At 37.9% G+C, this 17,203-nt stretch overlaps 1 protein-coding gene across 6 annotated transcripts in view; it reads left to right on the forward strand.

Annotated features, from left to right (window-relative positions):
- The window catches only part of LOC106142783 (solute carrier family 12 member 9), a 36,469-nt gene that overhangs the window by 5,641 nt on the left and 13,625 nt on the right, over window positions 1–17,203 (forward strand). For all 6 annotated transcript variants that reach the window (XM_060951481.1, XM_060951484.1, XM_060951480.1 and 3 more), the window contains exons 4-14: window positions 38–172; window positions 1,435–1,569; window positions 2,408–2,610; window positions 4,246–4,450; window positions 5,391–5,570; window positions 6,473–6,562; window positions 13,399–13,514; window positions 14,365–14,450; window positions 15,535–15,736; window positions 16,291–16,422; window positions 16,847–16,954. In XM_060951481.1, coding sequence (XP_060807464.1) covers window positions 38–172; window positions 1,435–1,569; window positions 2,408–2,610; window positions 4,246–4,450; window positions 5,391–5,570; window positions 6,473–6,562; window positions 13,399–13,514; window positions 14,365–14,450; window positions 15,535–15,736; window positions 16,291–16,422; window positions 16,847–16,954 — 1,592 coding nt within the window. The remainder of the gene's footprint in view (window positions 1–37; window positions 173–1,434; window positions 1,570–2,407; window positions 2,611–4,245; window positions 4,451–5,390; window positions 5,571–6,472; window positions 6,563–13,398; window positions 13,515–14,364; window positions 14,451–15,534; window positions 15,737–16,290; window positions 16,423–16,846; window positions 16,955–17,203) is intronic.

Here is a 17,203-nt window from a genome sequence, read left to right on the forward strand (position 1 = left end):
CATATATCTATGGCTAATACATAATTATTGTTCTCAGGTTATTTGGTCGGCAACGCGGGTTTACTCGTGACCTTGGGACAGTTTGGCCTGGCGTATCTCATAGTAGTGTTCACTGTGACGTCAATATGTGCCATTTCCACCAACGGCGCCGTGGAGGGGGGCGGGGTCTATTGTATCCTTTGAAATGTAGTTTTTATGGAATAGCATTAGAACATTCGTTTTTTTTTCAAGTTTTATTTTCTTTCGTTTAAAGAATAGGAACACTCCATTCTTTCCCGCGGATGTCGTAAAAGTAGTGCCCTTGTATTGAATTTCTTTTTATGTTAAGTTTTATTCTTATTTTTCTTGATGTACATAAATAAATAAATAAAGGCGACAAAGGGGTAGGCTAATAAACTTGGGATTCTTCCTGTAGGCGATGGGCTAGCAACCTGTTACTATTTAAATCTCAATTCCATCATAAAGCCATACATCTGAACGTGGGCTTCCGGTCTTTTCAAGACTGTTGGCTTTGTCTACCCCGCAACGGATATAGACGTGGTCATATGTATGTATGTTTACATACATACATAAACTCACGCCTCTTTCCCGGAGGGGTAGGCAGAGACTACCTCTTTCCACTTGCCACGATCCCTGCATACTTCCTTTGCTTCATCCACATTCATAACTCTCTTCATGCAAGCTCGGCGGTTTCGGGCACTTTTGACCTGACCCTTCACCAGGACGTCCTTAATTTGATCAAGATATGTTCGTCTAGGTCTTCCCACCCCGACCTTTCCCTCCACACTCTCCTTGTATATCTGCTTAGTCAACCTGTTTTCATTCATCCTCTCCACATGACCGAACCATCTCAACATACCCTTTTCTATTCCTGTAACTACATCATCTTTCACATCACAACATTCCCTTATCACGCTGTTCCTTATCCGGTCACTCAATTTCACACCCAACATACTCCTTAACGCTCTCATTTCCACTGCATTTATTCTGATTTTCGTGCTTCTTTTGCCATACCCAACTTTCACTCCCATACATTAATGTCGGGACCAACACGCCCCTGTGCACAGCCAGTCGAGCCTTTTTGGATAGTTTCTGACTGCTCATAAAGGCATGCAAAGCTCCATTCACCATGTTCCCCGCGTTCACTCTCCTTTCAATATCACTATCACACTTGCCATCTGATGTAAACTTTGATCCTAGATATACAAACTCTTTCACTTGCTCAACTTTTTCTCCTCCAATCAAAATATGTATGTATGTTTGTTTATATTATTAATAGACATGATTGACTAAATGCGAAGATGAAGTTTCCTGAACAACCGCAGTCATGATAATGTACTTATGTATCTATAGACGTGGTCATATGTTCGTATATTATTATTTTTTATTGACGTGACTGACTGAGAAGATGAAGTTTCCTGAACAGCACCACAGTCATGATCAGCCGGACCCTGGGCCCGGAATTCGGGGGCGCTATCGGCACGCTGTTCTTCTTCGCAAACGTGGTTTCCAGCGCGCTGTGCATATCTGCGTGCACCGAAGCGCTGGTGGAGAACTTCGGGACTAATGGTAATAATTAAAATTATAGATATCTGATCGTGAGCTGTGGTTCCCGGCAACAATATGTATAAAAAATAATAGGGCCACTCTATTTGTTTCTCATGGATGTCGTAAGAGGCGACTAAAGGATACGCTTATAAACTTGGGATTTTGCAGCGAGGGGCCAGCAACCTGTCACTATTTGAATCTCATTTTTTTTTTATTAAGCCAAACAGCTTAACGGTGCCCTACCAGTCTTTTCAAGAATGTTGGCTCTGTCTACCCCGCATGTGATATAGACGTGATTAAAGGTATGTATGAGATGTTCCTAGTTACATCTTCACCTCTCTAAAGAGGATTCAGAGATGCCTTCTGACCGTGTTCCTAGGTAATTGGTTTTAACACGAAGCGACTACAGTCTTTAATGTCACCCGAGGAAGAGAGATGGAGTGTTCCTGTTCTAAAGTGCCGGGGATCCACACGGCACACTTACTAATAAATGTTTATACATATAGCCACGTCTATGTCCCTTGTGTGGTAGACAGAGCCAGCAGCCTTGAAATACTGAAAATCCACGTTCAGCCCTTAGGCTTAATGATAGAACTGAGATTCTAATAGTGACTGGTTGCTAGCCCATCGTCTAGAGGAAGAATCTCAAGTTAAAAAGCCTAAACCTACCTTAGTCGCCTTTTACTACATCCATGGGAACGAGATGGAATGGTCCTATTCTTTTTTTTAAAATTGGTGCCGGGAACCACACGGCATAAATAATAAATGTAAATACCTAACTTACCCTTTATGATCATAATCTGACCTCAACCTTAAAAAAACTCAACGAATAACTTGACAATTTCCCCCCATTTTCCAGGATACCTGGTCGGCGCTCACGAGGGTATCCCGGACGGCTGGTGGTACCGTTTCTTGTACCGGTCTGTCCTCAACGCCGTGGGTTTGGCCGTCTCCTTGGCCGGGGCATCACTGTTCGCCCGCACCAGCCTAGCTATATGGGTGACCATGCTCGTCTGTTTGTCCAGCGCGTTCCTCAGCTTCCTCATCACGCCACCAGCTCAGGTGAGTAATATCTTTTTTCTATTCACTTTATGTTTCTCGTGCTGTTTCTCGTTCTGTTTCTCGTTCTATCTATACTTCTATACTAATATTATAAAGCTGAAGAGTTTGTTTGTTTGAACGCGGTAATCTCAGGAACTTCTGGTTCGAATTGAAAAATTATTTTTGTGTTGATTAGAACATTTGTCGAGGAAGGCTTTAGACTATATAATATCACGCTGCAACTATCAAGAGCGAAGAAATAATGGAAAATGTGAAAAAATAAACGGAGAAAATTATTTTATCCATAAAATAACTATTTCACGCGAAAGAAGTCGCGGGCACAGCTAGTCTTTAATATGTCTTCTTCCTCCTGGCTTTAGTTGCAGAGGAGCCCGGGGTATGCCTTCGACCATGGATCCTGGATTGGGTGAGTCAGGTTCTTACACAAAGCGACTCCTATCTGACCTCCGCATCCTTTGTAGGTATACCTAACCTGTATCGGATCGATCATGGTTACACACACATGCAGTTGCCTGAATGCGTAGGTTTCCTCACGATGTTTTCCTTTGCCGTAACAGCGTCGGTTAGTATACAAACTAATGTACATAACTTTGGAAAAAGTCATTGGTACATGGCCGAGATGGTATTCGAACCTGTGCCTTGCGCATCACGCATTTTAACTAGACACCTAACCGTTTCGACCACCGATGTTTCTCACTCCAGTGATATAGTACCCGGTTGACCGAGCTTTGCTCGGTCTACCAGAGATGGCGCTGATATAGTTTCTTAAAACGCGGTTTTTTAAATGTTTATATATCTTGGGAACCGAGCTTTTCTCGAACCTAGGACTTAATAAATCGATTCCTTGAGCCGAAAAGCCCCTAATCTGTAACTTTCATGAAAATCGTTGGAGCCGTTTCCGAGATACTGATTATATATATGTTAACGGAAATGTATAAAACCTAGGAATTGCATACAACTCCTAGGAAAAGTATACAATTCCGAAGCTATTTAGGAAATGTATAAAATATTTGTTTTAAAAATCATTTAATACATACATATCCTGCGAGATATATACATTTCCTAGGAATTGTATACAATTCCTATACCGTATTAGGAAATGTATAAAAGAAGGCTTTCTGTAATGAAACACCTTGTTTAAATGAGAATAATATTTTTAGGTTAGGTTAAGATAGTTTTTTTCTTTTTTTAAAAAGAAATAATAATTGCTTAGTGTTAAACTCTGACGATATGATAGGCTTAACAACGATGCCCTTTTTTATGCTGCCGTATTTCTAGCTGTTGTTTTTGCCGTGGAAACTTCTTCTATTAACGTTTTGTAACGTTCATCTTCGATATAAGCGGTGTTCTTAGCGTTTGTTAACATTCTGAATGATAATCCCCTCGCCTACCCCCGCGTACCGCCACGGGTTTTACATTTCCGATTGCTATTTAGGAAATGTATACATTTCCTAGGAAATGTGTCTAATATAATTTATTTCACATATTTCCGGGCTATTTTAGGAATTACATACATTTCCTAGGAATTGTATACAATGACGGATTACATACATTTCCGTTAACATATATACATACAAGAATTGCTCGTTTAAATATATTAGATATATATATATATTTATGTATATTTATTTTTAGATAGACAGACCCGACTCTAATCACCTGGTGAACACCACCAACTTCACCTACACTGGTCTGAGTTCGGAGACTTTATATTCGAACCTGTACCCCTCGTACGGGCGGGACTACACCACCAGCGGCGGGGAGATGGTGGATTTCGCGTCCGTGTTCGGCGTGCTGTTCACGGGGGTCACCGGGGTCATGGCCGGGGCCAACATGAGCGGTCAGTATAAGTTTTTGGTTTTAAATTACAGAGAAAAAGAACACTTATTTTTGATATGAATGTTTATCAGTCAGTTTTTAGACTTTTCACAAAGCCAAACAGCTGAGCGTGGCCTATCAGTCTTTTCAAGACTAGTGGCTCTGGCTACCCCGCTAGGGATATAGACGTGATGTATGTATGTATGTTTTTACAGTTATTCCCATTGTAATAAAGTAACTTTTGGATAAGGTTTACTACAAAAACTTGGTCTGATTACCTTGACGAAATCGAGGGTGTCCTGGTAAAAGGTCAGGTCCAGAAATCGACGAGCGTGCATGAAGAGAGGGAAGAATGTAGATGAAGCGAAGGAAGTAGTGTGCCGTACTTGCCGTGTGGTTCATACATACATATAGCCACGTTTATATCCCTTGCGGGGTAGACAGAGCCAACAGTCTTAAAAAGACTGAAAGGCCACGTCCAGCTGTATAACTTACTAGCGGCCCGCCCCGGCTTCGCACGGGTGGACATATTTTTGTGTTTTATATTTTGAAATAAATTTATTTCAAAACAAATTTATGCCTATGACACTTTTGAAGGTCTATTCTATATCTGTGCCAAATTTTATCAAAATCGGACCAGTAGTTTTTGAGTTTATTCCACACAAACATACAAAAATACAAATCTTTCCTCTTTATTATTAGTGTGGATGATGGAATTCAGATTAAAATAGTGATAGGTTGCTAGCACATCGCCTACAAACAGAATCCCAAGTTTATTACATCCATGCAATGTGAACATCCTCGCCTTTTACGACATCCATGGGGAGATGGAGTTGTCCCATTCTTTTTTGTATTGTTGTCGGGATCCTCACGGCATTTTTTTTTATTTCAATTTTAACAATAAATACAAGATCTTTATTTACTATGTATGTATTTATTTATTCATTTGTATGTTGTTCCAGGTGAGCTCAAAAACCCAGGTCGCAGCATCCCAGCGGGCACTATAGCGGCGTTAGTGTTCACGTTCATATCTTACGTGGCACTCAGCGTTCTCACCGCCGCGACATGTTCCCGGGACTTGTTGCAGAACAACTATGTTTATCTGCTGCCTGTCAATATCTGGCCGCCTTTCATAGCTGTCGGTGAGTTAGTTAGTTAGTTATACTTTTAAGGTGTAGTCTCTGCCTATTGCCTGCCTACCGCTTTAGGTAAGAGGCGGGATATATCTAACATACATATATATATATATATAATCACGTTTATATCCTTTGCGGGGTAGCTGTCGGTGAGTTAGTATTGTTTTAAAGATGTGGCCTTTGCCTACCCCTCTGGAAAAGGCGCGATTTTATTTATTTTATTAAGATATGAGATAAGGTTCCAGACACCAATAAAAAAATGAATAGGGCCAATCCACCTCGTTCCCGTGTATGTCGTAAAAGGCGACTAAATGATAGGCTTATGAACTAGGGATTCTTCTTTTAGGCGATTATTTAGTAGCTTGTCACTATTTGAATCTTAATTCTACCATTGAGCTAAACAGCTCAATGCTCAAGTGGCACCTATCAGTTGTTTCAAAACTGTTTTGCTGTCTACCCCGTAGGGGATATAGACGTGATTATATGTATGTATGTATGTAAGAATTTTTAAGTTATTTTAAGTTACATACGTACATATAATCACGTCTATATCCCTTGCGGGGTAGACAGAGCTAACAGTCTTGTAGATTGATAGGCCACGTTCAGCTATTTGGCTTTAAGATAGAATTGAGATTCTATTAGTGACGGGTTGCTAGCCCATCGCCTAAAAGAAGAATTTCAAGTTTATAAGCCTACCCCTTAGTCGCCTTTTACGACATCCATGGGAGAGTGATGGAGTGGTCCTATTCTTTTTTCTATTTGGTGCCGGGAACCACACGGCACATTTTAAGTTACTTTAGTTTATTAATACTTTTTGGTATCGTATTTTAAGACATTTTCCTCGTGTATGCTAAACGAATATTGAAAGCTTACAAACAATTAAATAATTACAATTTGTTTGTTTACAGGCATGTTGATGGCGACATTCTCCGCTGGGCTCTCGAATTTGATCGGCGCTTCGAGAGTTTTGGAGGCGCTTGCGAAAGATAACATTTTTGGTATGTAAGTCACTCTGAATTTCAACAAATTTAGCAAAATGCCGTTTTTGATCCATTTTCCTTGCATACAGTGCCGTGTGGTTCCCGGCACCAATACAAAAAAGAATAGGACCACTCCACCTCTTTCCCATGGATGTCGTAAAGGGCGACTGAGGGATAGGCTTACAAACTTGTGATTCTTTTTTAGGCGATGGGCTAGCAACCTGTCACTATTTGGGTCTCAATTCTATCATTAAGCCAAATAGCTGAACGTGGCCATTCAGTCCTTTCAAAACTGTTGGCTCTGTCTACCCCGCAAGGGATATAGACGTGAACATATGTATGTATTCCTTGCATACACTGCAAAGCATAAGGTCGTGATGTGTTTGTATGTCAAGTTAGAGGCACTTTGAAACTAAAAGCAGACATTTTTCGTTTTAATTACAATGTAAGCCGTTAGATGGCGCTGTGTCTAACTGCAGAGTATATGTGGCCGTCCAAGCGAAAAGGGCCCACTGAGCACTTTCTAGTTTCCGAGATATTTGAGATTTTGTGAAAAAAGGTGGAAAATTGGCATTATGCGATTTTAATGGATTTTAATGCAACATGCAATGGGCTACATTTTCGTATAATAATCGTCTGTAAATAACGAACACAACGTGAGAAAATTGCAATTATATGTTTAGTGAAAAGGGACCAGTTATCAACACTCTTTAAATTGAATGATTGAAATTGAATTATATAATGATAATGAGTTAAATAACAACTAATGTCGATGTTTAACCAACCACAAAGACATCTACTGTCAACAGCGATATTTTATAATAGAGATTTTTTGACTAACGGTGTCGCGCCAAATGTCCATAAGTCACGAAAAGCTCCTTACAATTGTTATAATTTACAAACCAGAGCTGATGAAGTTAATTATATAAAACAGTACTCCAATGATAATGGTTTAGTTTTACCTGGCCGTCTACCAGGTCACCGATATAATTCTGATCTAGTAATACTTTCTTGCAGTATGACCAAATCATACGTTTATAAAACATAAACTAATTTCACTGAATAATATTCTTGTTGGTAGGAGTGCTTGGTACGACCTCTAGGAAACATTTTGCCCAAATGTTGTTGTGCAGAAACCGAAAACTGACCTTTGCGCAGTTTGTCAAAAAAATGTAACAACATTAGGAAAAATGAACGCTTTGAGTGAAGAAGAAAAATCAAATCTCATAATTAAATCAAAGCAACATTTAGACCTAGTACAAATTGAAAGAAAATATTACAGTGATATAATCAGATGTGTAAGGGATTCATTCTCTGAATCTTTCCCTATGCTTGGACCTCATATTACTTGTAGTTACGATGGTGTTATGCATTACTCTTTTGATTTTGCTCAGCAAGTTCATTTACCACATAGCTCTCAACAGATAGGGCCATTATATTGTGGCGCCATCTCTACGCCACTCGTCCACAACATCTAATCAAACAACTACTGTCAATCATCTCGAAGAAATCGACGCGCTCAGCCAATAGCAGCGAAGAACCCAAATCGCGATTTCAGAGATTTAACGGATTGGAGCTATATATACAACCTCCGACACAACATCGTCGGAGCCGCGGTTCCCCAGGCATAACACCTAGCCTGGCGGAAGATCTTCCCTTTGGTGGCGGTCGAGCCGAATCATCGCTCCCGCTACAATATTTTTTGACAGGGTTCAAAGTCAGTTTATTTGGTGTTGCTGTAGAGCCATTAAAGAAATTTGTCTTATATATTATCCCTGAATCATGTCATACAGGTAAAGGGGCTAACGTAATCATTTCATTGCTGCATCATTTTTTTGCAAATTTCGGATTAGGTGAAACCGATGTTGTGTGCCACGCTGATAACTGTGCTGGGCAAAATAAAAATAACTATGTTATGCAGTATGCTACGTGGCGAGTAGTTACAGGTAGGCATCGGTCATTTCGCATGTCATTCCTTCCCGTAGGGCATACCAAGTTCGCCCCAGACATGTACTTTGGACTTTTAGAAATAGAGAATCTAATAAATTAATGGATTTGGTTGTAGCCGCAGTTTAGGCTTGTCCAAAAACTAACGCAATTACAGCTGTTCTCACAGGTAATGAGAAAGGTGATACTTTTATAAAAATGTATGACTGGGCAAAATTTTTTCAATCAGATGCTTCTACCATAAGCCAGCTATTAACATTTTCCCATTTTGAATCTAACGCAAATAACAAAGGGCACATGCTTTGCTACAAAAATATTTCTGAAATGCTACCATCGGTCGTGGCAAAAGTTTTAAATCCAAATAAAGTATATGACCAACTTCCAACAGAAATATTCCCGTCAGGTATGACTATAGAAAGGCAATGGTATTTGTATAACAAAATACGTGAATTTGTCGAAGAAGAATCTAAAGATATTTTGTGTCCCAAACCAATAGTCTTAGACGACATATCCACTCCTAGTCAATGTAGTGTAGTAGAAGGAACAACTACTTTACTTCTAATACATCATCCAATCAAATTGCTAAGAGTGTTAGAAAAACGCCAACTTGTTCATACTGCAAGGAAGTCGGTCTTAGGAATCAAGTAAGAAACGGGTCATATTTTTGTCCAAAGCGCAGGTCAGAAAATATTTGAGATTTAATTCTGACTTTTGAAACCTGTAATAGGTTAATTCTTTTTTTTTTGTAATGTGTCGTATTAATGACTTTTGATTCATTAATTTTTATTCTTTTGACGTAAATTTAATCTGTTTTTGTATAATGTCCTACGAGTAGTATATTCTTAACCCTTTGACCGCCGTGGACACCTTTAGGCGTCCAGCGGAAACTGTCTTGAGACGCCGACGACTTCTTAAGTAGCCGAGATTCGTATCACATTCAAACAAAAAAAAACTTTACTTTAATACTAATCTTATTGAAATAATATCGATAGGTAGCTTGATTATTCGTCAAACTTTGGTTTAACCGAGGCGGAATGAAGAAAAAATATAAAAACACCCATTTAAAGCTTAATTTACAATTACCTAAAATTTAATGAAAATACACTATCAAGTAGCGCCAACGACACCTTTAAGTGTCGCGTAGTGATGGGAAATTGTAGTTTTTTTACAAGTACCTACATTTAATGTTCCTTATGTTATTGTAGTGGGTATTCATTGAAGCATGTTTCTATTGCTCTCAGTTATATGAGATCTGAACTAGTCGTAGTACTGTCATTGCCTAAATATGGAAGAAGAGAGGCCATCTTCGCCGTCGATATTATTCGGATTCTCAAGTCGTAAAAGAAAGTATAGAGAAACAGAAAATTCTAATAATAAGCAGACACAAACAGAATACACTATTACAGACACTATGGTGTACAGAAAAACTACAAAAGAAGGAAATATTTCTTATTCTACTCGTCATTTGCCCGATGTTAATTTCGACGATAGAAGACCGTCCGATAAAAGGAATGAAGACTTTGCAAGGTTGGTGGCTTTTGAATTAGAGCGTTTGCCGGAAAACAAACGTTCAAATGCATATCCGCAAATTTTAAATCTTATAAGATTGTTGAGAGGGGACCCTGATTTGGACCAAGTCATAGAATTTGTACCAATCCAAAGTGAAAGTGAAGGAGAAGAAACGGAAGAAGAACAATCAATACCACTCAATATAGCTCTTTAATAATTGTTAATCGTCGGTAATAAATAAATATTAATGTTGTTGAAGTTTCGTATACAAGAGTGTTTTATATTAATTAATATTATTATATATAATAATAAATAATAATATATTAATTTCCTAAACCTCTAAATATTTAGCATCATAAATAATTATTAAGTAACGAAATTATTCATCTTTTTCGTAAAATCTCAATATTATAATTATATACCTTCATTTTATCGATAAAAATTACGGACGTTTCTAGATAATTTTACAATTAACGTCCCCTATACGCCACGGACACCTTTAGGCGCCCGCTTGTGACGTCAGAAGCGAAAGCAATTTATCGACTAGTGCTTGCAAGATGTGGGTAGAAAAATAAATAAAATATATCGAAATACCCGTGAATCATTTGTTGGTTTATATTCATATTGTATGTAGCATTTCCTGTGGATAAAATTAACTTTACGATGGAAAATGACGATCTTATTGCAATTCTGGAAGGAGTGGAGAATGTCGAACAATTTATTGCTATTTCTGATGAAGATTCAGATCTATCAGATTTTGAGGTAAGTTTCAGTAATTACTTACACTCGTATTCATAAAACTTGTCAAATGTTTAATAAGCCTTCTTTAGCTAAAGTATGTTTTGTCCTTACCTCACATTTAAAAATTTTACGTTGAAAGAAAGTGACAAAACGTACTTTAGTTAAAATAGGCTTATTAAACGTTTGATAATTTTATTGAATAAGGAGGTTATAAATTAATAGCTACATATATGACTATTACTTTTTTCATTATACCTACTTAATGTAGAAGTGTTTTTTAGGACCCGACTACTGAGGAAAGTCAAAACATTTCTGCTGGAGAATATAGTTTTCAATGGTCGTCCGAAGCCTTCGAAATTAAAAACGAGCCGTTTGATGATTTTTTAGCGGTATTTCGCCGTCAATGATTTCGTCGGTCTCATCAGAATTGGATATTTTTTTACATTATTGCAATGAAGCTTATGTAGAAAAAATTGTTGAATTTACTAATAGTTACCAGCAATATGTTGTTAGACATATTGATATAAAACTTCATTCAAGATTAAAAAATTGGTATCCTGTAACAGTTCCTGAAATGTATACATTTTTCGCTGTGTGTATGCTAATGACAAGAAACAGCCGGAATACGATTGAAGAACACTGGTCTACTAACCCATACTTGCATTCCGGCATATATGGTAGTCTTATGTCGAGAAACCGGTTTTGTACAATTTTAGGCATGTTGCATTTCTGCCAACCAGGCCCTAGGACTGAGGAAGAAACTATATTGTCAAAAATTATTTACCCAGTAAATCATGCTCGTCAGACATTTAAGAATAGTTTTATACCATACGAAAAAATTTGCATTGACGAAAGTATTGTACCATTTAAAGGGCGACTTCTTATTAAACAGTATCTTCAAAAAAAAAGAAATCGTTTTGGTATCAAGCTCTTCGTTTTATGTGATGTGTTGTCGGGAATAATTTTGGATTTTATTGTATACTGCGGCAAAGACACGGAATTAACACATTTTGATAATTTAGGCGCAAGTGGCTCAGTAGTTGCAACACTTCTAGAAGAATATTACGGTGTTAATAGGAAATTTACCGCTATCATAATTTTATCGTGCTCGTGGACAACACTATCGATTTAATAAATTATCTCCGAAAAGATACACCACTGACGCCACGGACGACTAAAGGAGTCGCCTAGTGATGTGAAAAATCGATGTCATTGAAATCATTTAAAAGGTTTTTTTTATGTGTTTATATATTTGAATTGCATTATTTTTGGTTAAAATCAAGTAATATGTATTGTTTGATGTTTATGTGTGGTAACGGGAAAAATTAAACAAGGAATAAATAAGGTTCGTTTTTTTTTAAATATTTTTTCGATAACTATTTACCCAACCCTATCCTCAAAGTGCCGCCGTTTTCGCAAAAAGTACCCGTGGCGTCGGTGACACGTTTGTCGGTTTTGCTTATGGCGGTCAAAGGGTTAATAAATGTGTGTTACAATGTACGCGAAATATAACCTAATTTCGGTCAACTCGACCCATTTCCTAAACTTAACATAACTACCAATTAGTTTTAAGTTTTTATTTTTTTATTCGATAGTGTTGCCATAATAAAAACTAGTCGATTTTATACTTAATATATTTCTCTATTATTATAAATAAGAATCTATGTAACTGACATCTTGATCTCTAGCTATTACAATTTAAAATTTTATTGTATTCAACTGGGCCCTTTTACTAATCTTATTATAAAGTTAATTTTAAGCTTCTATTTTTTTATTCGATGGTGTTGCCATAATAATAACTAGTCGATTTTATACTTAACATATTGTTCTATTGTAATAAAGAAGAATCTATGTAACTGACAACTAGATCTCTAGCTATTACAGTTTAAAATTTTATTGTATTCAACTGGGCCCTTTTACTAAACTTATTATAAAGTTAGTTTTAAGCTTCTATTTTTTTATTCGATAATGTTTCCATAACATTAACTAATTGATTTTATACTAAACATATTGCTCTATAATAATAAATAACAATCTATGTAACTGACAACTAGATCTTTAGATAATACAGTTTAAACTTTCAATGCCTGTTTCCCAACAATTTGATTTTTGTAAGTGTGAACTTTGAAAATTTTTTATTCCAATAAATGTTATTATGATTAATTTTTTTTTATTCCATATGATCATACAACTATTTAACTATCCAAATACGGCCTTAACTCAATACCACCCAAGTGGTACCTTTATGCTTGGACTGCCACATATATACGACTTTAAACCATCTTTTTTGGCTTGCCTACACCGAAAAGAATGACGCTAAAATCTAAAGCATTGGTTTTAGTAACAATGTTAGCCGCTAGATGGCGTTGTATCTAATTACACAGTATATGTATGTCTGTTCAGGATTGCCGTGTGGTTTCCGGCACCAATAAAAAAACAACTGTCCATCTTGTTCCCATGGATGTCGTAAAAGGCGACTAAGGGATAGACTTATAAGCTTTGGATTCTTCTTTTACCCGATGGGCTAGCAACCTGTCACTATTTGAATCTCAATTCCATCATGAAGCCAAACAGCTGAACGTGGCCTATCAGTCTTTTCGAGACTGTTGGCTCTGTCTACCCCGCAAGGGATATAGACGTGATTATTATATGTTCAGGATTCCTGCTGCGCCCCATGGTCTCCAGGTCTGGCAACCCGATTGTATCAGTGCTGGCGTCGTGGCTGCTCGTCCAAATCGGCATTATGGCCGGCTCCCTCAACGCCATCGCTCAGGTTTGTGTGGAATATTATAGCTTTTACCCGCGGCACCGCTCTCGAGAATATCATATCATATCATCGCTATACCTCTTTTTACGGTCTCCACTCTGTGTACGTGAAATTATATGGAGATTTGTTAAATGGTTTACTAGCGAAGAGGTAATAAACAAACTTACTTCCTCATTTATACTATTCGTTGTTTACTAGCTATAAAACATGAAAAATAATGTAAATAGGCATATCGACGCCTAGACTCAAGTCTTTCCAAACTTCCAATGACTCTTTTCCTTGTTATTATTTGAGAAATTGAGAATCTTACGGTGAGGGAAAACATCGTGAGGAAACCTGCATATTCCGGCAACTGGATGTGTAACCATGATCCAATTTAAAAAATTCTAATTCAAAATTTAAAAAAAAGACTGTTGTCTGTGTCTATCTCGCAAGGGATATAGACGTGGTGATATGTATTTACTTATTTATGTACACAAAATTATAAACAGGAGTATTTAATACAGTAATTCTAGTACACAGGTGCTACTTATACATATATAATAGAAATCTTTTTGGAATTTATTATGTATGTATAATAATGGAGCATACATACATACATACATATAATCACTATATCCCTTGCGGGGTAGACAGAGCTAACAGTCTTGTAAAGACTGATAGGTCACGTTCAGCTATTTGTCTTTAAGATTGAATTGAGATTCAAATAGTGACGGGTTGCTAGCGCATCGCCTAAAAGTAGAATCCCAAGTTTATAAGCCTACCCCTTTGTCGCCTTGTTCCTTTTTTATTAGTGACGGGAACCACACGGCACTAATTGAGCAAGAAATATCAATCTTTCATTCGTTCCCTACAGGTGAACTCAGTTCTCTTCATGACGAGTTACTTCGCAATAAATCTGGCGTGCCTCGGACTTGATTTGGCATCTGCACCTAATTTCAGGTAATTGTTTGATTCTGTAATTTATCTATATATGTTTGTTTGTAAACTCTTTATAGCACATAAAAAGAAATCCTGGCTTCGAATCCCGGCCAGGGCATGATGAGAAACGAACTTTCTCTTCATGCCTTGGCCTGGGTCTTGGATGTTTATCTATACCTATAAGTATTCATTATAAAATATAGTATTGTCGAGTTAGTATCTCGTAACATAAGTCTCGAACTTACTTCGAGGCTAACTCAATCTGTGTAATTTGTCCCGTATATATTTATTTATAATAATATTCCCTCCTTGTGCCAAGTGCCGTGTGGTTCCCGGCACCAATACAAAAAAAGAATGAACCACTCCATCTCTTTCCCATGGATGTCGTAAAGGGCTACCAAGGGATGCGTTTACAAACTTGGGATTCTTTTTTAGGCGATGGGCTAGCAACCTGTCGTTACTATTTGAATCTCAATTCTATCATTGAGCCAAATAGCTGAATGTGGCCATTCAGTCTTTACAAGACTGTTAGCTCTGTCTAGGGATATAGACGTGACCATATGTATGCAGTTTGTTACCGCTTCTTCTGCACTGACGCCTTGGAATCGGCAGAAAACTTAGTTTTAAGTTATTTATTTGACGTTAAACAATGTTGTTCAACCATACGTTTTGACAATTATTAAGCGATATGAAGTATCCTATAATAATGAAAAAAAAATTTAAATTTGAATTGAATTTGAATAGAATAGATTTATTATCAAAATTGGATACAATGTACCACTTATTGACGTCACATCACTTAAATTTAATTATAACTACTGCTGCTACCAAAGCGCGTGTGTAGAAGAAGCGGCGGAACAAACTACACTGCAGCGTTTTCATCGGACGGTCAATATACAAATATAGATATCTGAAATGGATTTACATTTCAGATATCTATATTTGTATATTAACCGTAGACATTAAAAAAAACATGAATGAAGAACCTTTGTAATTTTGTTTCTTGTGTTTATCAGTCTCGATGTTTTCTGTGTACATAAATTAGTAAATAAATAAATGAATGTATATGTAGAACTGGTTTGTATCCCCCCCCCGCCCCTACCAGGCCGACGTTCAAGCAGTTCTCGTGGTTGACCTCCCTGCTCGGCCTGTGCGGCTGCGCAGCGCTAGTGTTCGCGCTGCGGCCGCTGTACGCGTGTGGAGCCGCGTTAGCGTGCACGTCACTCGTGCTGGCGCTCCACCTGCTGTCGCCCGCCGCCGCCGACCCCAAGTGGGGGAGCCTCAGTCAGGCGCTGATATTCCATCAGGTGAGGAGGTTCCAATTAAGCACGTCCTGGTAAAGGGTCAGGTCAAGAGTACCCGAAACCGCCGCGCTTGCATGAAGAGAGTTGTGAATGTGGATGGAGCGAAGGAAGTGTGCAGAGATCGTGGCAAGTGGAAAGAGGTAGTCTCTGCCTACCCCTCCGGGGAAGAGGCGTGGTTTTATGTATGTATGTGTGTAGGTTATTTCCTCTTCGGTCCACTTGTTTTTGTGTTTCTTTATTCGTCTTGTTTGTTTGTTTATTTGTTTGTTTGTTTGTTTGTTTGTTTGTTTGTTGAACCTCAATTCTATCTTAAAGCCGAATAGTTAAACGTGGCCTATCTCAGTCTTTTCAAGACTGTTGGCCGTGAACGTGATTATATGTATGTTGTTTGTTTGTTTGTAATATGTTTATTGCATAGAAATTTACACGGTAACAAGAAAATTGTATGTACATAGTTATAAAAGAAACAAATCACTTGCAATATTTAGGTTTAACCTCTGAGCTGTATTTTATGTATGTATGTTTGTATGTTTAATATTTCTTTCTTTTTTTTGTAGGTCCGAAAATACCTGTTACTATTGGACCCGCGGCGAGAACACGTGAAATTTTGGCGGCCGCAAATGTTACTGCTGATAGCTTCCCCGAGGCAGTCCGCGCCGCTCATCGACTTCGTTAATGATCAGAAGAAGGTAAGAGAAGTATATTAATACCGCCCGCGACTTCGTCCGCGCGGAATCAATACCGCGAAAACTCCGGGATAAAAAGTAGCCTATATGTTATTCTGGGTCTACATACCAAATTTCATCGTAATCGGTTCAGCAGTTTTTGCGTGAAAGAGCAACAAACATACATATTGACATACTCACAAACTTTCGCATTTATAATATTAGTAGGATGTTGGTGAATTAATCAGTCAATATAAGAGTGATTTACTTACAAACTTGGGAAAAGCTCTTCTTTTTGACGATGTGCCAGCGACCTGTCACTATTTGAATCTCAATTCTATCATTTAGCCAAACAGCTGAACGTGGCCATTCAGTCTTTTCAAGACTGTTGGCTCTGTCTACCCCGCAAGGAATATAGACGTGATTATATGTATCTTTTAACTTGCAGGGCGGTTTGTTTGTTATCGGTCACGTGCGAGTGGGACAACTAGATGGTAATGGTGACCCCTTGGCCGAGGAACACAAGTATTGGTTGAAGCTGATTGATCACCTAAAAGTGAGTAATTAATCTTTAATAAATAAATAAATATATACAGGACAAATTACACGCCTCGAAGTAAGTTCGAGACTTGTGTTACGAGATACGTACTCAACGATACTGTCTATATATTATAATAAAAATAAATACTTATATAGATAAACATCCAAGACCCAGGCCAATCAGAAAAAGTTCTTTTCTCGTCATGCCCTGGCCGGGATTCGAACCCGGGACCACCGGTGTCACAGACAAGCGTATTACCGCTGC

The sequence above is a fragment of the Amyelois transitella genome, chromosome 25 (genome assembly GCF_032362555.1).
Source record: "Amyelois transitella isolate CPQ chromosome 25, ilAmyTran1.1, whole genome shotgun sequence".
NCBI classification, from domain to species: domain Eukaryota; kingdom Metazoa; phylum Arthropoda; class Insecta; order Lepidoptera; family Pyralidae; genus Amyelois; species Amyelois transitella.